This window comes from Wolffia australiana, chromosome 1 (assembly GCF_029677425.1).
Source record: "Wolffia australiana isolate 7733 chromosome 1, ASM2967742v1".
Taxonomy (NCBI): Eukaryota; Viridiplantae; Streptophyta; class Magnoliopsida; order Alismatales; family Araceae; genus Wolffia; species Wolffia australiana.
The window spans coordinates 17,583,095-17,600,491 of NC_135835.1; the positions used below are offsets into that span (position 1 = coordinate 17,583,095).

Consider the following 17,397-nt stretch of genomic DNA (forward strand, 5'->3'; position numbering starts at 1 on the left):
GGTGAGACAGTGCCGAAGTCTACGGAATTTCCGTCACTTAACCGAGAAACACAAATTGTCCTTTTTTTACTTTCAACTACAGCAAATGACGTTTCAATTATATAAAACACGTGACACGAGATCTGGGGAGGGGTCCACGATGCTTTCTCTTATTTTTTCGTGGAAATAATCAATACCTCTGCACATATTTCGGAGTAGTTGGCTTATGAATCTTATCCAGAAATTCGGCCTTAGGAACTGGCACTGTCATTGTTCTCTCAGACCGTGCCGTGCTCAGATGATGGCACTCCACCGTAAAACAGTCAGGAAAATCGTAATGGAGTTTGTGCTCCAATCTTCCACGAAGCATTATTTTTTTCTTCAACGCACGCTAGAGCCCGAGTGTCTTCACGGTAGCATAAACATAACTTGAAGGTGGGGGTGGCATAAAATGAACACAAAATAATTAAGTACGGCGTTCTCTACATGAATCTATGAGAGAGTGCGTGCACTCTTCACCGAATCCGTAGCACCTTTGATGTGTGAGGGGTCTGACTTATCGCAACAGATTCGGGGAGTAAGACGCATTGGAATAACCCGTTGTCCCGCTTCGGATTGCCCTTTTGTGTCATCCGAACATACATTCGGATAAAATGCCGACCATATCATCAGAGAGATGCAGTAAGAATAGAAGCAGCTAACACCAAAGCGCGTTGACCCCAGGCTCTCAATTCCCATTGTTTTCTGCAGCACGCAGGTCCCATTGACGGATTCTGTCACTACACAAAATCGCGCGATCTGTTATTATGTAGCACGCAAAAAATCCCCTCCTATTCATTCTCCTGTGGTCACTCCTGCAGTGAAAGTTGATCGAATGCGATAGGGCCCCGATTTGGAATCGCACGCGCGGCCTGTCGTCGCACAAGAAAGACACAATACCGGCAGCTAAACGCGTTGACCAAAGGCTCGACGGGATCAAGCTGGTTGCGGGATAGGGCTATGCTTGCTTCGCGGGAATAATCCCCATAATTTTAAGGCGGAACGAGATAAGGGAGACTAATATCGCGTGCTGTTGGATACAACAAAAGGACGCTGTACGAAAAAGGCGCATGTGGAGGCGTACTTGTACTTCGATCGACCAAGCTTTCGCCCGGTACTTTCATAGAGCCCGGTGTCATGGGAGGAAAATGATGGGGGAGGTGTGCATTTTATGCGAGAGTACGTTTTATAAGGAAAGTTAAATATAGTTGTATGAGTACGGGTCCAATGACCATCACACCCCCGCCTAAAGCCCACGACTAATAGAAGTAATGAATAGTTTTGGACCTATTCCTTATGCACTGCACGAGTGATATATAGGAGTAGCGCCCTCGTAACATTTTACGGCCTACCGCACCTCCTAAGCATTCATGCAGAAAAGGCCATACTTAGTTGTTTATGTTCAATTTATACCACTCCTAGCTGCTCTCTAGCTGTATCCAAAAGAGGAGCAACGGAGGGGCCGTACCGTGCGATCGTAAGAGCGGGGAAATCACGAGTGCGTTATCTTTTCAATGCATGAATCAATGAATCACCGGGATGAGCCCCGATTTGAGGCTGATCCCGGCTAATCTGGCGACAATTGGGTAGTACGGGGAAGGAAACAGGACGCCCGCCTACACAATAGCTCTCGTGTTTCCTTGCTCTTCCAGCTCGAAGGCTGAAGCGGGTAGGTCTTCGAGAGACCCGCCGGAGTCCTGAAGGTAATCTTGGTGTGGTCCTTAGGATTCACGTAGAACTCTCCCAGCGAGATCCACATGAGAAGCTCCTTGGATTTGACGCCCGTCACTTGCCGCATGCGGCGGTCCTCCACAAAGCCGGTGACCTCGGCGCCGAAGGAAACAAGACGCCCGGCCTTGCGAAAGGTGTAGTTCAGCGCCTGCTTCTGGCGCAGCCAGACAAAGCCGGTGCGGCGGTTAATGCCGATCTCATAAACGTCCTGGATGGGAAGGAGGCCGCGAGGCATGTTCAGCTCCTCCAAAAGCTGGATGGTCTTTTGGCGACACAGCTCGTCCCCGGTGTAGATCTCGGCACCTCGCGGTGGGCGTCGATGGTGTTCTTGGCCATCGGAGGAAAGCTGACTGCGCCTGAGACGGATCCCCGCAGCAGATGGCGAGAAGAGGCCTACGAGTGACGGCTGAAGAAGATCTGCTGCGGGCTCGGCGTGCAAGCCAGAGTCGCGGGAAAGGGTATTTATAGATGATACGCGCGGCCGCTTCTGCCGTAGGAGTCCAAGGAACGCCCGGCGCATTCATTCGCGGGAGACCTCGACCCAGTACAGCGTATCCTCGCCCAGGCTGCGCAATACGCAATACGCAGAGTGAGTGGCCTCTTTAAGTGGTTTGTCGCAGTCAAAAACCGTCCCACGGGTGTCATCGTTCATCACTCTCCCACGGTCCGAATTTTTGGTTCCTCCTCCCGAGGAGCGACGGCGGCCGAGGTTGAGGCCTTCACAACGGACAGCTGGCCCGTATCGGGTTCCTCCTCCCGAGTTGCTCGGGTCAACGTGGATGGCGGCCACTTCCGGACTGGGTACCCCTCCACCGGATGCCGTATTTTCATCCTGGCCATGAATAAGTCCACGTCCAGATACTTAATGAGCTTCCCCGAAATTGCGTAAAGGCGTTCACTAGAAACGACTAATCCTCGGGATGGAAAAGACAAGAAGCTATGTGTTTTAATTGCTAACCCGCCGAGTAATCCTACCGTGAAAGCGAAAGAGGCTCGTAAACGGCGAAAGAGGCTCGTAAACGGAGTGTCAGCGAAAGAGGCTCGTAAACGGAGCAGGGAGAGTGATAGACGATGACACCCGGACTTGACTCGGGAAGAGAAGGATAAGGAGCGGAACGTAGACACCGGGAGAGAAAGAAACGGGGAGAGCCCGCGATAAGGGCGATGAGCGAGAAGGAGACAGCACGAGCCGGAATCTCCCGCACAGAGCGGCAGTAGCAGGCAGAGATAGGTGGAGACTCACGGAGAGGTTGAGAGATCATGCGACCATGAGTGACGCACAACGAAAGAGAGACGGAGGAACCGAGAAAGAGAGACGCACGGAGAAAAGAGCGATAGAGAGACCGAGAGAAGACCAGGAAATGATGGAGAAACGGACCGAGAGAGACAAAGCGCCACACACACAGAAACAGGGAGAGAGAGAGAGAGAGAGACATACACAGAAAAACAGATAGATAGATAGACAGAGAAAGGGAGGGAGAATGAGAACGTGAGTGAGCGAAATAACGGGCAGCGTAGTACAGAGAGAGAGAGCCAGGGAGAATGAGAACGTGAGTGAGCGAAATGACGGGCAGCATAGGACAGAGAGAGAGAGAGGGAGAATGAGAACGTGACTGAGGGAAACTACGGGCAGCATACGACAGAGAGGGAGAGGGAGGGAGAATGAGAACGTGAGTCAGCGGAATAACGGACACCATAGGACAGAGAGAGAGGGGGAGGGAGATAGGGAAGGAGAAAAAGAGAGAACGCGAGTGACAGAGCGAGAGGGTGAAAGAGCGTCAGGGGAAGAAGAGAGCGGGAAAGGACGAAAGAGAGCGGGAGGCATAGAGAAAACAGCAGATGGAGACACACACACGCGCTCACAGAGAGGCCCACGCAGACATAGCAATGTGTCGTCGGCGACACAAAGAGAGTACAGCCAATGCGATAAAAAAAGAACACGTACTCCAGGGAGAAGCGAGGGAAACACGAATAAGAAAACAAACAGGGGAAGTAGCGAGGGAACGAAGCGCAAGGTACAGCGGGGGAGCGCGAGAAACGATGGACAAAAAGAGACAGCGGGAGACAGTGGGAAAGAGTGAGAGACAGAGAAAGTTTGTGTGTCTTGTGAGAGGGAGTTGGTGGGAAGGCAACGAGGGAGAGAGAGAAAGCGGGGGGGGGGGAGAGAGAGAAAGAGAGAGTTAGCGAGTCAGAGTAAATGGGTAAGAGAAGGCGGGGGAGAGTCGGACGGGGAAAGAAAGAAAGAGAGAAAGAAAGAAAGAAAGAGAGAAAGAAAGAAAGAGAGAAAGAAAGAAAGAGAGAGAGAGAAGGAAAGAAAGAGAGAGAGAGAGAGAGTTAGAGAGTCAGAGTCAATGGGTAAGAAAAGGCGGGGAACAGTCGGATGGGGAAAGAGAAACGGCAATGCAGTGGGAGAGAGAAAGAGAGAGAGAGAGAGAGAGAGAGCAAGAGAAAGAAAGAGAGAGAGAGAGACAGAGAGAGAGAGAGAGAGAGCGAGAGAGAGAGAGAGACAGAGAGAGAGAGAGAGAGAGAGAGAGAGAGAGGGGGAGAGGGAGAGAGAGAGAGAGAGAGAGTAAGAGAGTGAGAGAGACGGGCAGTAGCAAAAGACATATATCAAAATATATACAGAGACAGAGCTATGGGGTCAACGGGGCAGAGCGAGAGAGTGAGCGAGAGGCACAGTCTGTGGGGTAGAGACCCCGTGGGGCAGAGCGCGAGAGAGACCGAGAGACAGAGTCAGTGGCGTAGAGACCCCGTGTGATGAAAGCGGGCGGGAGAGACAACCCCAAAGAGAGGGAGAGAGAGAGAGAGAGCAAAAGAGAGTGAGAGAGCAAAAGAGAGTGAGAGACAGAGAGAGAGAGACAGACAGACAGACAGAGAGCGACAGAGAGAGAGAGAATCAGAGGGTAGAGAAGCAGACAAAAAGAGAGAGAGAGAGAGAGCGGGTAGAGAATCATCGGGAGGCCGAGATACTACCAGAGAGAGAGATACCGGGCAGAAGACAGACAAAAAGTTATACAAAATTACGTGTTTCCTGAAATTTGTCTGAGTCAGTGAATCTCAAAACATTTCCTGTCAAACCCAAAGTTTCATTATGCAACACAGCTTGTCTTCTCCAGTTATGAACGGGATGTTTATTAAATCAACCAAGATATGCAATCTTCATTTTACGACAGCCAAGGGTGCGTTTTCACTTGAAGACATCACTTCGGATGGGCAGAAAGTCAAGGAAATCGCTGACGGCCTTAGTTACGTTGGTACATGGATCAGTGGGTGCATTCTCGAGCAGAACTAGTTTTTCTCTTTCACTTTATCTAATTCTTGATATTACACTTGGCTTACTTATGTGGCCCGTGATGTTTACGATATACATTGTACGCACACCCTGGATGTAGTACGCCGATATCAGATTCGCCGCTCAAACTGTGTCCTTTGGTAGCTCTTCTCCCAACTGTGTCCTTTTTGATCTTTTCGATCTTCATGTCTTGACTTTCTGCATAGCTTCTTATTTTGTGCTCCTACAGATCTTCTTCGATATGATGCTACCACGGTTATTTTAGTATTATACCTGACATCAATCCGCGCTGATAGATAAAATCTCTCACTCAGTTTCCACAGCACATTATGTGCTCTATGGGTGTAGTATATTTGGGCTTTACCGCATAATTATACCGTGTCAATGGGTGTCATAATAAGAAGAGTGGACCTACGTACGGGGTTGATAACGATATGCATCGTCACATACTGTACTCAATTTTTTGGTGAAAAGCGTTAGGTCTGACGATATTCTTTGCACGCCGCTTCTCTACATCCTTTGGACATCCCTATTCGATGTGGGGGATTAGACCGGAATGCTCACGTCATAGAAAGTGGGGGCTGCACGATTGAGAAAAGGACTTGCTGGGACATGGGCAAAATGTCGAATCCGTCTATGGCCTAAGAGGCAACCTCACAGTCCACTTCTCGCGTGGTATGTACTGAGCCCGGTGTTGTGCATTACTCTAAAAATGTTATTCACCGTTAGGATCAGTATAATGGACCTCAAAGATACGATTAATCATAAGCCGAGGCGGGTCAGGCTCTTATACTCAGATCATTACTTGTCCTCAACCCCGTATCTCGAACCTCCCTATCCATGCAAATATTCCACAAGGACAACGCAACATCCGGACCGGGTTCAAGTATTTGCTCCCCCTCCTATAATGAGCGACGCTCATCCCGCACCGCAAGAGCGGGGTGACGCTCACGCCAGAGAGTGTCGCTCCTCGTGAAGGAGTTCGTGAAACAATCTACCACTTAATCCATGGATCATTTTACGCCAAAACTTTCGCCGGGGACAATTCATGTCACTGTCGTGTGAGTGTGACGCAGGCATTAGACAACAAAAACAGCTTGCCCATGGGCGGTTGTGTTTTGACCATGACAGGATGGACGCATGACTCGGACTCAAAACCAACTCAGCTCTGACGCATCAACAAGCCTACGAAGGTGATCGTGTACCCAACACAGCATCGTGCACCCTCGCTAGGATAATCGGCAGCCAGACGAAGATGATGCCGTTAGGTCATTGGCCGCGGCAGTGCAGCATCTAAAAAAGGGATATGTGGACGCCGTTCGGGTCGCACCACTACTAAACGGGATCACCAATGAGGATCCGACTGTGGGCCACGCCCTGTGTAATCGTACAACTGTCCCATCTCACGGGGCCCGGTGATTACGTGGACACAACAAGTGACGGCAGGAAGTTGCTGTGAAATGGTTCATGCACCCCTCAGCTGGCCACGGGGCTTAGGCCCGGAATCTAGGAAAAGGCACATCTTACGTCCTAAGACACGCGAGTTCCGTTTGCCTCGACGAATCTTAAAAAAGTTTAAAGATACAAATGTCGGTGAGAAGTCAAAATCAGCTCCCCTTTATGAAGCCCTCGACGAGTCCCGAAATCACGACACTGGCTTTATTTAGGCCTCTTTCGTCGACGGCCGGCATGTCAAAATAACCAACGGGCTAAAGGAAGAGGCAGAACCTTGAAGAGAGGGGGTGGAGACAAATTGCGTCACTGTGATTGATTAACATACATATTTAAACATCACACATAGATAAAAGAACAGATAGGGTATCGATAAGGAGTCCTATAGCGCATGTCTTCGTAAACTTATCGGTCAGCTTTCACAGACCTTAGCGCAGTGCGCCCAAATTGCGGAACAAATAAGTTTGTGAAGCCAACAAAATAACGGTGCGTGAATAAAATAGCAAAGGTCACCCTTAAAATCAGGAGAACAAGGGAACACTGGCATTCCATCGGATTTACACCACGATGAGCCTGATTTTAAAATATCTCATGCCCCACATGACCACAGTGCAAAGTTAGTATAAACCGGTGAGACAGTGCCGAAGTCTACGGAATTTCCGTCACTTAACCGAGAAACACAAATTGTCCTTTTTTTACTTTCAACTACAGCAAATGACGTTTCAATTATATAAAACACGTGACACGAGATCTGGGGAGGGGTCCACGATGCTTTCTCTTATTTTTTCGTGGAAATAATCAATACCTCTGCACATATTTCGGAGTAGTTGGCTTATGAATCTTATCCAGAAATTCGGCCTTAGGAACTGGCACTGTCATTGTTCTCTCAGACCGTGCTTCGTTCGTATGATGGCACTCCACCGTAAAACAGTCAGGAAAATCGTAATGGAGTTTGTGCTCCAATCTTCCACGAAGCATTATTTTTTTCTTCAACGCACGCTAGAGCCCGAGTGTCTTCACGGTAGCATAAACATAACTTGAAGGTGGGGGTGGCATAAAATGAACACAAAATAATTACACGGCGTTTCTACATGAATCTATGAGAGAGTGCACTCTTCACCGAATCCGTAGCACCTTTGATGTGTGAGGGGTCTGACTTATCGCAACAGATTCGGGGAGTAAGACGCATTGGAATAACCCGTTGTCCCGCTTCGGATTGCCCTTTTGTGTCATCCGAACATACATTCGGATAAAATGCCGACCATATCATCAGAGAGATGCAGTAAGAATAGAAGCAGCTAACACCAAAGCGCGTTGACCCCAGGCTCTCAATTCCCATTGTTTTCTGCAGCACGCAGGTCCCATTGACGGATTCTGTCACTACACAAAATCGCGCGATCTGTTATTATGTAGCACGCAAAAAATCCCCTCCTATTCATTCTCCTGTGGTCACTCCTGCAGTGAAAGTTGATCGAATGCGATAGGGCCCCGATTTGAATCGCACGCGCGCCTGTCGTCGCACAAGAAAGACACAATACCGCAGCTAAACGCGTTGACCAAAGGCTCGACGGGATCAAGCTGGTTGCGGGATAGGGCTATGCTTGCTTCGCGTGGGAATAATCCCCATAATTTTAAGGCGGAACGAGATAAGGGAGACTAATATCGCGTGCTGTTGGATACAACAAAAGGACGCTGTACGAAAAAGGCGCATGTGGAGGCGTACTTGTACTTCGATCGACCAAGCTTTCGCCCGGTACTTTCATAGAGCCCGGTGTCATGGGAGGAAAATGATGGGGGAGGTGTGCATTTTATGCGAGAGTACGTTTTATAAGGAAAGTTAAATATAGTTGTATGAGTACGGGTCCAATGACCATCACACCCCCGCCTAAAGCCCACGACTAATAGAAGTAATGAATAGTTTTGGACCTATTCCTTATGCACTGCACGAGTGATATATAGGAGTAGCGCCCTCGTAACATTTTACGGCCTACCGCACCTCCTAAGCATTCATGCAGAAAAGGCCATACTTAGTTGTTTATGTTCAATTTATACCACTCCTAGCTGCTCTCTAGCTGTATCCAAAAGAGGAGCAACGGAGGGGCCGTACCGTGCGATCGTAAGAGCGGGGAAATCACGAGTGCGTTATCTTTTCAATGCATGAATCAATGAATCACCGGGATGAGCCCCGATTTGAGGCTGATCCCGGCTAATCTGGCGACAATTGGGTAGTACGGGGAAGGAAACAGGACGCCCGCCTACACAATAGCTCTCGTGTTTCCTTGCTCTTCCAGCTCGAAGGCTGAAGCGGGGTAGGTCTTCGAGAGACCCGCCGGAGTCCTGAAGGTAATCTTGGTGTGGTCCTTAGGATTCACGTAGAACTCTCCCAGCGAGATCCACATGAGAAGCTCCTTGGATTTGACGCCCGTCACTTGCCGCATGCGGCGGTCCTCCACAAAGCCGGTGACCTCGGCGCCGAAGGAAACAAGACGCCCGGCCTTGCGAAAGGTGTAGTTCAGCGCCTGCTTCTGGCGCAGCCAGACAAAGCCGGTGCGGCGGTTAATGCCGATCTCATAAACGTCCTGGATGGGAAGGAGGCCGCGAGGCATGTTCAGCTCCTCCAAAAGCTGGATGGTCTTTTGGCGACACAGCTCGTCCCCGGTGTAGATCTCGGCACCCTCGCGGTGGGCGTCGATGGTGTTCTTGGCCATCGGAGGAAAGCTGACTGCGCCTGAGACGGATCCCCGCAGCAGATGGCGAGAAGAGGGCCTACGAGTGACGGCTGAAGAAGATCTGCTGCGGGCTCGGCGTGCAAGCCAGAGTCGCGGGAAAGGGTATTTATAGATGATACGCGCGGCCGCTTCTGCCGTAGGAGTCCAAGGGGAACGCCCGGCGCATTCATTCGCGGGAGACCTCGACCCAGTACAGCGTATCCTCGCCCAGGCTGCGCAATACGCAATACGCAGAGTGAGTGGCCTCTTTAAGTGGTTTGTCGCAGTCAAAAACCGTCCCACGGGTGTCATCGTTCATCACTCTCCCACGGTCCGAATTTTTGGTTCCTCCTCCCGAGGAGCGACGGCGGCCGAGGTTGAGGCCTTCACAACGGACAGCTGGCCCGTATCGGGTTCCTCCTCCCGAGTTGCTCGGGTCAACGTGGATGGCGGCCACTTCCGGACTGGGTACCCTCCACCGGATGCCGTATTTTCATCCTGGCCATGAATAAGTCCACGTCCAGATACTTAATGAGCTTCCCGAAATTGCGTAAAGGCGTTCACTAGAAACGACTAATCCTCGGATGGAAAAGACAAGAAGCTATGTGTTTTAATTGCTAACCCGCCGAGTAATCCTACCGTGAAAGGAAAGAGGCTACCACGCGTAAAGGTTCAGCGAAAGAGGCTCGTAAACGGAGTGTCAGCGAAAGAGGCTCGTAAACGGAGCAGGGAGAGTGATAGACGATGACACCCGGACTTGACTCGGGAAGAGAAGGATAAGGAGCGGAACGTAGACACCGGGAGAGAAAGAAACGGGGAGAGCCCGCGATAAGGGCGATGAGCGAGAAGGAGACAGCACGAGCCGGAATCTCCCGCACAGAGCGGCAGTAGCAGGCAGAGATAGGTGGAGACTCACGGAGAGGTTGAGAGATCATGCGACCATGAGTGACGCACAACGAAAGAGAGACGGAGGAACCGAGAAAGAGAGACGCACGGAGAAAAGAGCGATAGAGAGACCGAGAGAAGACCAGGAAATGATGGAGAAACGGACCGAGAGAGACAAAGCGCCACACACACAGAAACAGGGAGAGAGAGAGAGAGAGAGACATACACAGAAAAACAGATAGATAGATAGACAGAGAAAGGGAGGGAGAATGAGAACGTGAGTGAGCGAAATAACGGGCAGCGTAGTACAGAGAGAGAGAGCCAGGGAGAATGAGAACGTGAGTGAGCGAAATGACGGGCAGCATAGGACAGAGAGAGAGAGAGAGAGGGAGAATGAGAACGTGACTGAGGGAAACTACGGGCAGCATACGACAGAGAGGGAGAGGGAGGGAGAATGAGAACGTGAGTCAGCGGAATAACGGACACCATAGGACAGAGAGAGAGGGGGAGGGAGATAGGGAAGGAGAAAAAGAGAGAACGCGAGTGACAGAGCGAGAGGGTGAAAGAGCGTCAGGGGAAGAAGAGAGCGGGAAAGGACGAAAGAGAGCGGGAGGCATAGAGAAAACAGCAGATGGAGACACACACACGCGCTCACAGAGAGGCCCACGCAGACATAGCAATGTGTCGTCGGCGACACAAAGAGAGTACAGCCAATGCGATAAAAAAAGAACACGTACTCCAGGGAGAAGCGAGGGAAACACGAATAAGAAAACAAACAGGGGAAGTAGCGAGGGAACGAAGCGCAAGGTACAGCGGGGGAGCGCGAGAAACGATGGACAAAAAGAGACAGCGGGAGACAGTGGGAAAGAGTGAGAGACAGAGAAAGTTTGTGTGTCTTGTGAGAGGGAGTTGGTGGGAAGGCAACGAGGGAGAGAGAGAAAGCGGGGGGGGGGGAGAGAGAGAAAGAGAGAGTTAGCGAGTCAGAGTAAATGGGTAAGAGAAGGCGGGGGAGAGTCGGACGGGGAAAGAAAGAAAGAGAGAAAGAAAGAAAGAAAGAGAGAAAGAAAGAAAGAGAGAAAGAAAGAAAGAGAGAGAGAGAAGGAAAGAAAGAGAGAGAGAGAGAGAGAGTTAGAGAGTCAGAGTCAATGGGTAAGAAAAGGCGGGGAACAGTCGGATGGGGAAAGAGAAACGGCAATGCAGTGGGAGAGAGAAAGAGAGAGAGAGAGAGAGAGAGAGAGCAAGAGAAAGAAAGAGAGAGAGAGAGAGAGAGAGAGAGAGAGAGAGAGAGAGAGAGAGAGAGACAGAGAGAGAGAGAGAGAGAGAGACAGAGAGAGGGGGACAGGGAGAGAGAGACAGAGAGAGAGAGTAAGAGAGTGAGAGAGACGGGCAGTAGCAAAAGACATATATCAAAATATATACAGAGACAGAGCTATGGGGTCAACGGGGCAGAGCGAGAGAGTGAGCGAGAGGCACAGTCTGTGGGGGAGAGACCCGCGGGGCAGCGCGCGAGAGAGACGGAGAGACAGAGGCAGGGGAGTAGAGGCCGGGTGGAAAGAAAGCGGGCGGGAGAGACAACCCCAAAGAGAGGGAGAGAGAGAGAGAGAGCAAAAGAGAGTGAGAGAGCAAAAGAGAGTGAGAGACAGAGAGAGAGAGACAGACAGACAGACAGAGAGCGACAGAGAGAGAGAGAATCAGAGGGTAGAGAAGCAGACAAAAAGAGAGAGAGAGAGAGAGCGGGTAGAGAATCATCGGGAGGCCGAGATACTACCAGAGAGAGAGATACCGGGCAGAAGACAGACAAAAAGTTATACAAAATTACGTGTTTCCTGAAATTTGTCTGAGTCAGTGAATCTCAAAACATTTCCTGTCAAACCCAAAGTTTCATTATGCAACACAGCTTGTCTTCTCAGTTATGAACGGGATGTTTATTAAATCAACCAAGATATGCAATCTTCATTTTACGACAGCCAAGGGTGCGTTTTCACTTGAAGACATCACTTCGGATGGGCAGAAAGTCAAGGAAATCGCTGACGGCCTTAGTTACGTTGGTACATGGATCAGTGGGTGCATTCTCGAGCACAACTAGTTTTTCTTTCACTTTATCTAATTCTTGATAGTACACTTGGCTTACTTATGTGGCCCGTGATGTTTACGATATACATTGTACGCACACCCTGGATGTAGTACGCCGATATCAGATTCGCCGCTCAAACTGTGTCCTTTGGTAGCTCTTCTCCCAACTGTGTCCTTTTGATCTTTTCGATCTTCATGTCTTGACTTTCTGCATAGCTTCTTATTTTGTGCTCCTACAGATCTTCTTCGATATGATGCTACCACGTTATTTTAGTATTATACCTGACATCAATCCGCTGATAGATAAAATCTCTCACTCAGTTTCCACAGCACATTATGTGCTCTATGGGTGTAGTATATTTGGGCTTTACTGCATAATTATACCGTGTCAATGGGTGTCATAATAGGAAGAGTGGCCCTACGTATGGGGGTGATAACGATATGCATCGTCACATACTGTACTCAATTTTTTGGTGAAAAGCGTTAGGTCTGACGATATTCTTTGCACGCCGCTTCTCTACATCCTTTGGACATCCCTATTCGATGTGGGGGATTAGACCGGAATGCTCACGTCATAGAAAGTGGGGGCTGCACGATTGAGAAAAGGACTTGCTGGGACATGGGCAAAATGTGGAATCCGTCTATGGCCTAAGAGGCAACCTCACAGTCCACTTCTCGCGTGGTATGTACTGAGCCCGGTGTTGTGCATTACTCTAAAAATGTTATTCACCGTTAGGATCAGTATAATGGACCTCAAAGATACGATTAATCATAAGCCGAGGCGGGTCAGGCTCTTATACTCAGATCATTACTTGTCCTCAACCCCGTATCTCGAACCTCCCTATCCATGCAAATATTCCACAAGGACAACGCAACATCCGGACCGGGTTCAAGTATTTGCTCCCCCTCCTATAATGAGCGACGCTCATCCCGCACCGCAAGAGCGGGGTGACGCCACGCCAGAGAGTGTCGCTCCTCGTGAAGGAGTTCGTGAAACAATCTACCACTTAATCCATGGATCATTTTACGCCAAAACTTTCGCCGGGGGCAATTCATGTCACTGTCGTGTGAGTGTGACGCAGGCATTAGACAACAAAAACAGCTTGCCCATGGGCGGTTGTGTTTTGACCATGACAGGATGGACGCATGACTCGGACTCAAAACCAACTCAGCTCTGACGCATCAACAAGCCTACGAAGGTGATCGTGTACCCAACACAGCATCGTGCACCCTCGCTAGGATAATCGGCAGCCAGACGAAGATGATGCCGTTAGGTCATTGGCCGCGGCATTGCAGCATCTAAAAAAGGGATATGTGGACGCCGTTCGGGTCGCACCACTACTAAACGGGATCACCAATGAGGATCCGACTGTGGGCCACGCCCTGTGTAATCGTACAACTGTCCCATCTCACGGGGCCCGGTGATTACGTGGACACAACAAGTGACGGCAGGAAGTTGCTGTGAAATGGTTCATGCACCCCTCAGCTGGCCACGGGGCTTAGGCCCGAATCTAGAAAAGGCACATCTTACGTCCTAAGACACGCGAGTTCCGTTTGCCTCGACGAATCTTAAAAAAGTTTAAAGATACAAATGTCGGTGAGAAGTCAAAATCAGCTCCCCTTTATGAAGCCCTCGACGAGTCCCGAAATCACGACACTGGCTTTATTTAGGCCTCTTTCGTCGACGGCCGGCATGTCAAAATAACCAACGGGCTAAAGGAAGAGGCAGAACCTTGAAGAGAGGGGGTGGAGACAAATTGCGTCACTGTGATTGATTAACATACATATTTAAACATCACACATAGATAAAAGAACAGATAGGGTATCGATAAGGAGTCCTATAGCGCATGCCTTCAGAAACTTATCGGTCAGCTTTCACAGACCTTAGCGCAGTGCGCCCAAATTGCGGAACAAATAAGTTTGTGAAGCCAACAAAATAACGGTGCGTGAATAAAATAGCAAAGGTCACCCTTAAAATCAGGAGAACAAGGGAACACTGGCATTCCATCGGATTTACACCACGATGAGCCTGATTTTAAAATATCTCATGCCCCACATGACCACAGTGCAAAGTTAGTATAAACCGGTGAGACAGTGCCGAAGTCTACGGAATTTCCGTCACTTAACCGAGAAACACAAATTGTCCTTTTTTTACTTTCAACTACAGCAAATGACGTTTCAATTATATAAAACACGTGACACGAGATCTGGGGAGGGGTCCACGATGCTTTCTCTTATTTTTTCGTGGAAATAATCAATACCTCTGCACATATTTCGGAGTAGTTGGCTTATGAATCTTATCCAGAAATTCGGCCTTAGGAACTGGCACTGTCATTGTTCTCTCAGACCGTGCTTCGTTCGTATGATGGCACTCCACCGTAAAACAGTCAGGACAAGCGTAATGGAGTTTGTGCTCCAATCTTCCACGAAGCATTATTTTTTTCTTCAACGCACGCTAGAGCCCGAGTGTCTTCACGGTAGCATAAACATAACTTGAAGGTGGGGGTGGCATAAAATGAACACAAAATAATTAAGTACGGCGTTCTCTACATGAATCTATGAGAGAGTGCGTGCACTCTTCACCGAATCCGTAGCACCTTTGATGTGTGAGGGGTCTGACTTATCGCAACAGATTCGGGGAGTAAGACGCATTGGAATAACCCGTTGTCCCGCTTCGGATTGCCCTTTTGTGTCATCCGAACATACATTCGGATAAAATGCCGACCATATCATCAGAGAGATGCAGTAAGAATAGAAGCAGCTAACACCAAAGCGTTGACCCCAGGCTCTCAATTCCCATTGTTTTCTGCAGCACGCAGGTCCCATTGACGGATTCTGTCACTACACAAAATCGCGCGATCTGTTATTATGTAGCACGCAAAAAATCCCCTCCTATTCATTCTCCTGTGGTCACTCCTGCAGTGAAAGTTGATCGAATGCGATAGGGCCCCGATTTGCAATCGCACGCGCGGCCTGCCTTCGCACAAGCAAGACACAATACCGGCAGCTAAACGCGTTGACCAAAGGCTCGACGTTATCAAGCTTGTTGCTGGATAGGGCTATGCTTGCTTCGCGTGGGAATAATCCCCATAATTTTAAGGCGGAACGAGATAAGGAGACTAATATCGCGTGCTGTTGGATACAACAAAAGGACGCTGTACGAAAAGGCGCATGTGGAGGCGTACTTGTACTTCGATCGACCAAGCTTTCGCCCGGTACTTTCATAGAGCCCGGTGTCATGGGAGGAAAATGATGGGGGAGGTGTGCATTTTATGCGAGAGTACGTTTTATAAGGAAAGTTAAATATAGTTGTATGAGTACGGGTCCAATGACCATCACACCCCGCCTAAAGCCCACGACTAATAGAAGTAATGAATAGTTTTGGACCTATTCCTTATGCACTGCACGAGTGATATATAGGAGTAGCGCCCTCGTAACATTTTACGGCCTACCGCACCTCCTAAGCATTCATGCAGAAAAGGCCATACTTAGTTGTTTATGTTCAATTTATACCACTCCTAGCTGCTCTCTAGCTGTATCCAAAGAGGAGCAACGGAGGGCCGTACCGTGCGATCGTAAGAGCGGGGAAATCACGAGTGCGTTATCTTTTCAATGCATGAATCAATGAATCACCGGGATGAGCCCCGATTTGAGGCTGATCCCGGCTAATCTGGCGACAATTGGGTAGTACGGGAAGGAAACAGGACGCCCGCCTACACAATAGCTCTCGTGTTTCCTTGCTCTTCCAGCTCGAAGGCTGAAGCGGGGTAGGTCTTCGAGAGACCCGCCGGAGTCCTGAAGGTAATCTTGGTGTGGTCCTTAGGATTCACGTAGAACTCTCCCAGCGAGATCCACATGAGAAGCTCCTTGGATTTGACGCCCGTCACTTGCCGCATGCGGCGGTCCTCCACAAAGCCGGTGACCTCGGCGCCGAAGGAAACAAGACGCCCGGCCTTGCGAAAGGTGTAGTTCAGCGCCTGCTTCTGGCGCAGCCAGACAAAGCCGGTGCGGCGGTTAATGCCGATCTCATAAACGTCCTGGATGGGAAGGAGGCCGCGAGGCATGTTCAGCTCCTCCAAAAGCTGGATGGTCTTTTGGCGACACAGCTCGTCCCCGGTGTAGATCTCGGCACCCTCGCGGTGGGCGTCGATGGTGTTCTTGGCCATCGGAGGAAAGCTGACTGCGCCTGAGACGGATCCCCGCAGCAGATGGCGAGAAGAGGGCCTACGAGTGACGGCTGAAGAAGATCTGCTGCGGCTCGGCGTGCAAGCCAGAGTCGCGGGAAAGGGTATTTATAGATGATACGCGCGGCCGCTTCTGCCGTAGGAGTCCAAGGAACGCCCCGGCGCATTCATTCGCGGGAGACCTCGACCCAGTACAGCGTATCCTCGCCCAGGCTGCGCAATACGCAATACGCAGAGTGAGTGGCCTCTTTAAGTGGTTTGTCGCAGTCAAAAAACCGTCCCACGGGTGTCATCGTCTATCACTCTCCCACGGTCCGAATTTTTGGTTCCTCCTCCCGAGGAGCGACGGCGGCCGAGGTTGAGGCCTTCACAACGGACAGCTGGCCCGTATCGGGTTCCTCCTCCCGAGTTGCTCGGGTCAACGTGGATGGCGGCCACTTCCGGACTGGGTACCTCCACCGGATGCCGTATTTTCATCCTGGCCATGAATAAGTCCACGTCCAGATACTTAATGAGCTTCCCGAAATTGCGTAAAGGCGTTCACTAGAAACGACTAATCCTCGGGATGGAAAAGACAAGAAGCTATGTGTTTTAATTGCTAACCCGCCGAGTAATCCTACCGTGAAAGCGAAAGAGGCTCGTAAACGGCGAAAGAGGCTCGTAAACGGAGTGTCAGCGAAAGAGGCTCGTAAACGGAGCAGGGAGAGTGATAGACGATGACACCCGGACTTGACTCGGGAAGAGAAGGATAAGGAGCGGAACGTAGACACCGGGAGAGAAAGAAACGGGGAGAGCCCGCGATAAGGGCGATGAGCGAGAAGGAGACAGCACGAGCCGGAATCTCCCGCACAGAGCGGCAGTAGCAGGCAGAGATAGGTGGAGACTCACGGAGAGGTTGAGAGATCATGCGACCATGAGTGACGCACAACGAAAGAGAGACGGAGGAACCGAGAAAGAGAGACGCACGGAGAAAAGAGCGATAGAGAGACCGAGAGAAGACCAGGAAATGATGGAGAAACGGACCGAGAGAGACAAAGCGCCACACACACAGAAA

General features: G+C 50.1%; 2 protein-coding genes and 1 pseudogene across 2 annotated transcripts; all 3 read right to left on the reverse strand.

Annotated features, from left to right (window-relative positions):
* Positions 1-1,500: 1,500 nt before the first annotated feature.
* Positions 1,501-2,269, reverse strand: LOC144704596 (uncharacterized; annotated as a pseudogene).
* A 6,345-nt stretch (positions 2,270-8,614) lies between these two features.
* On the reverse strand, positions 8,615-9,319 carry LOC144709230 (uncharacterized). The gene has a single exon (XM_078582702.1). The coding sequence runs from the start codon at positions 9,199-9,201 to the stop codon at positions 8,749-8,751; it is 453 nt and encodes a 150-aa protein (XP_078438828.1). The 5' UTR covers positions 9,202-9,319; the 3' UTR covers positions 8,615-8,748.
* Positions 9,320-15,738: 6,419 nt separating this feature from the next.
* On the reverse strand, positions 15,739-16,411 carry LOC144709237 (uncharacterized). Its single transcript, XM_078582716.1, has one exon. It carries the CDS (start codon positions 16,323-16,325, stop codon positions 15,873-15,875), a length of 453 nt encoding a protein of 150 aa, XP_078438842.1. The 5' UTR covers positions 16,326-16,411; the 3' UTR covers positions 15,739-15,872.
* Between the last annotated feature and the right edge of the window lie 986 nt (positions 16,412-17,397).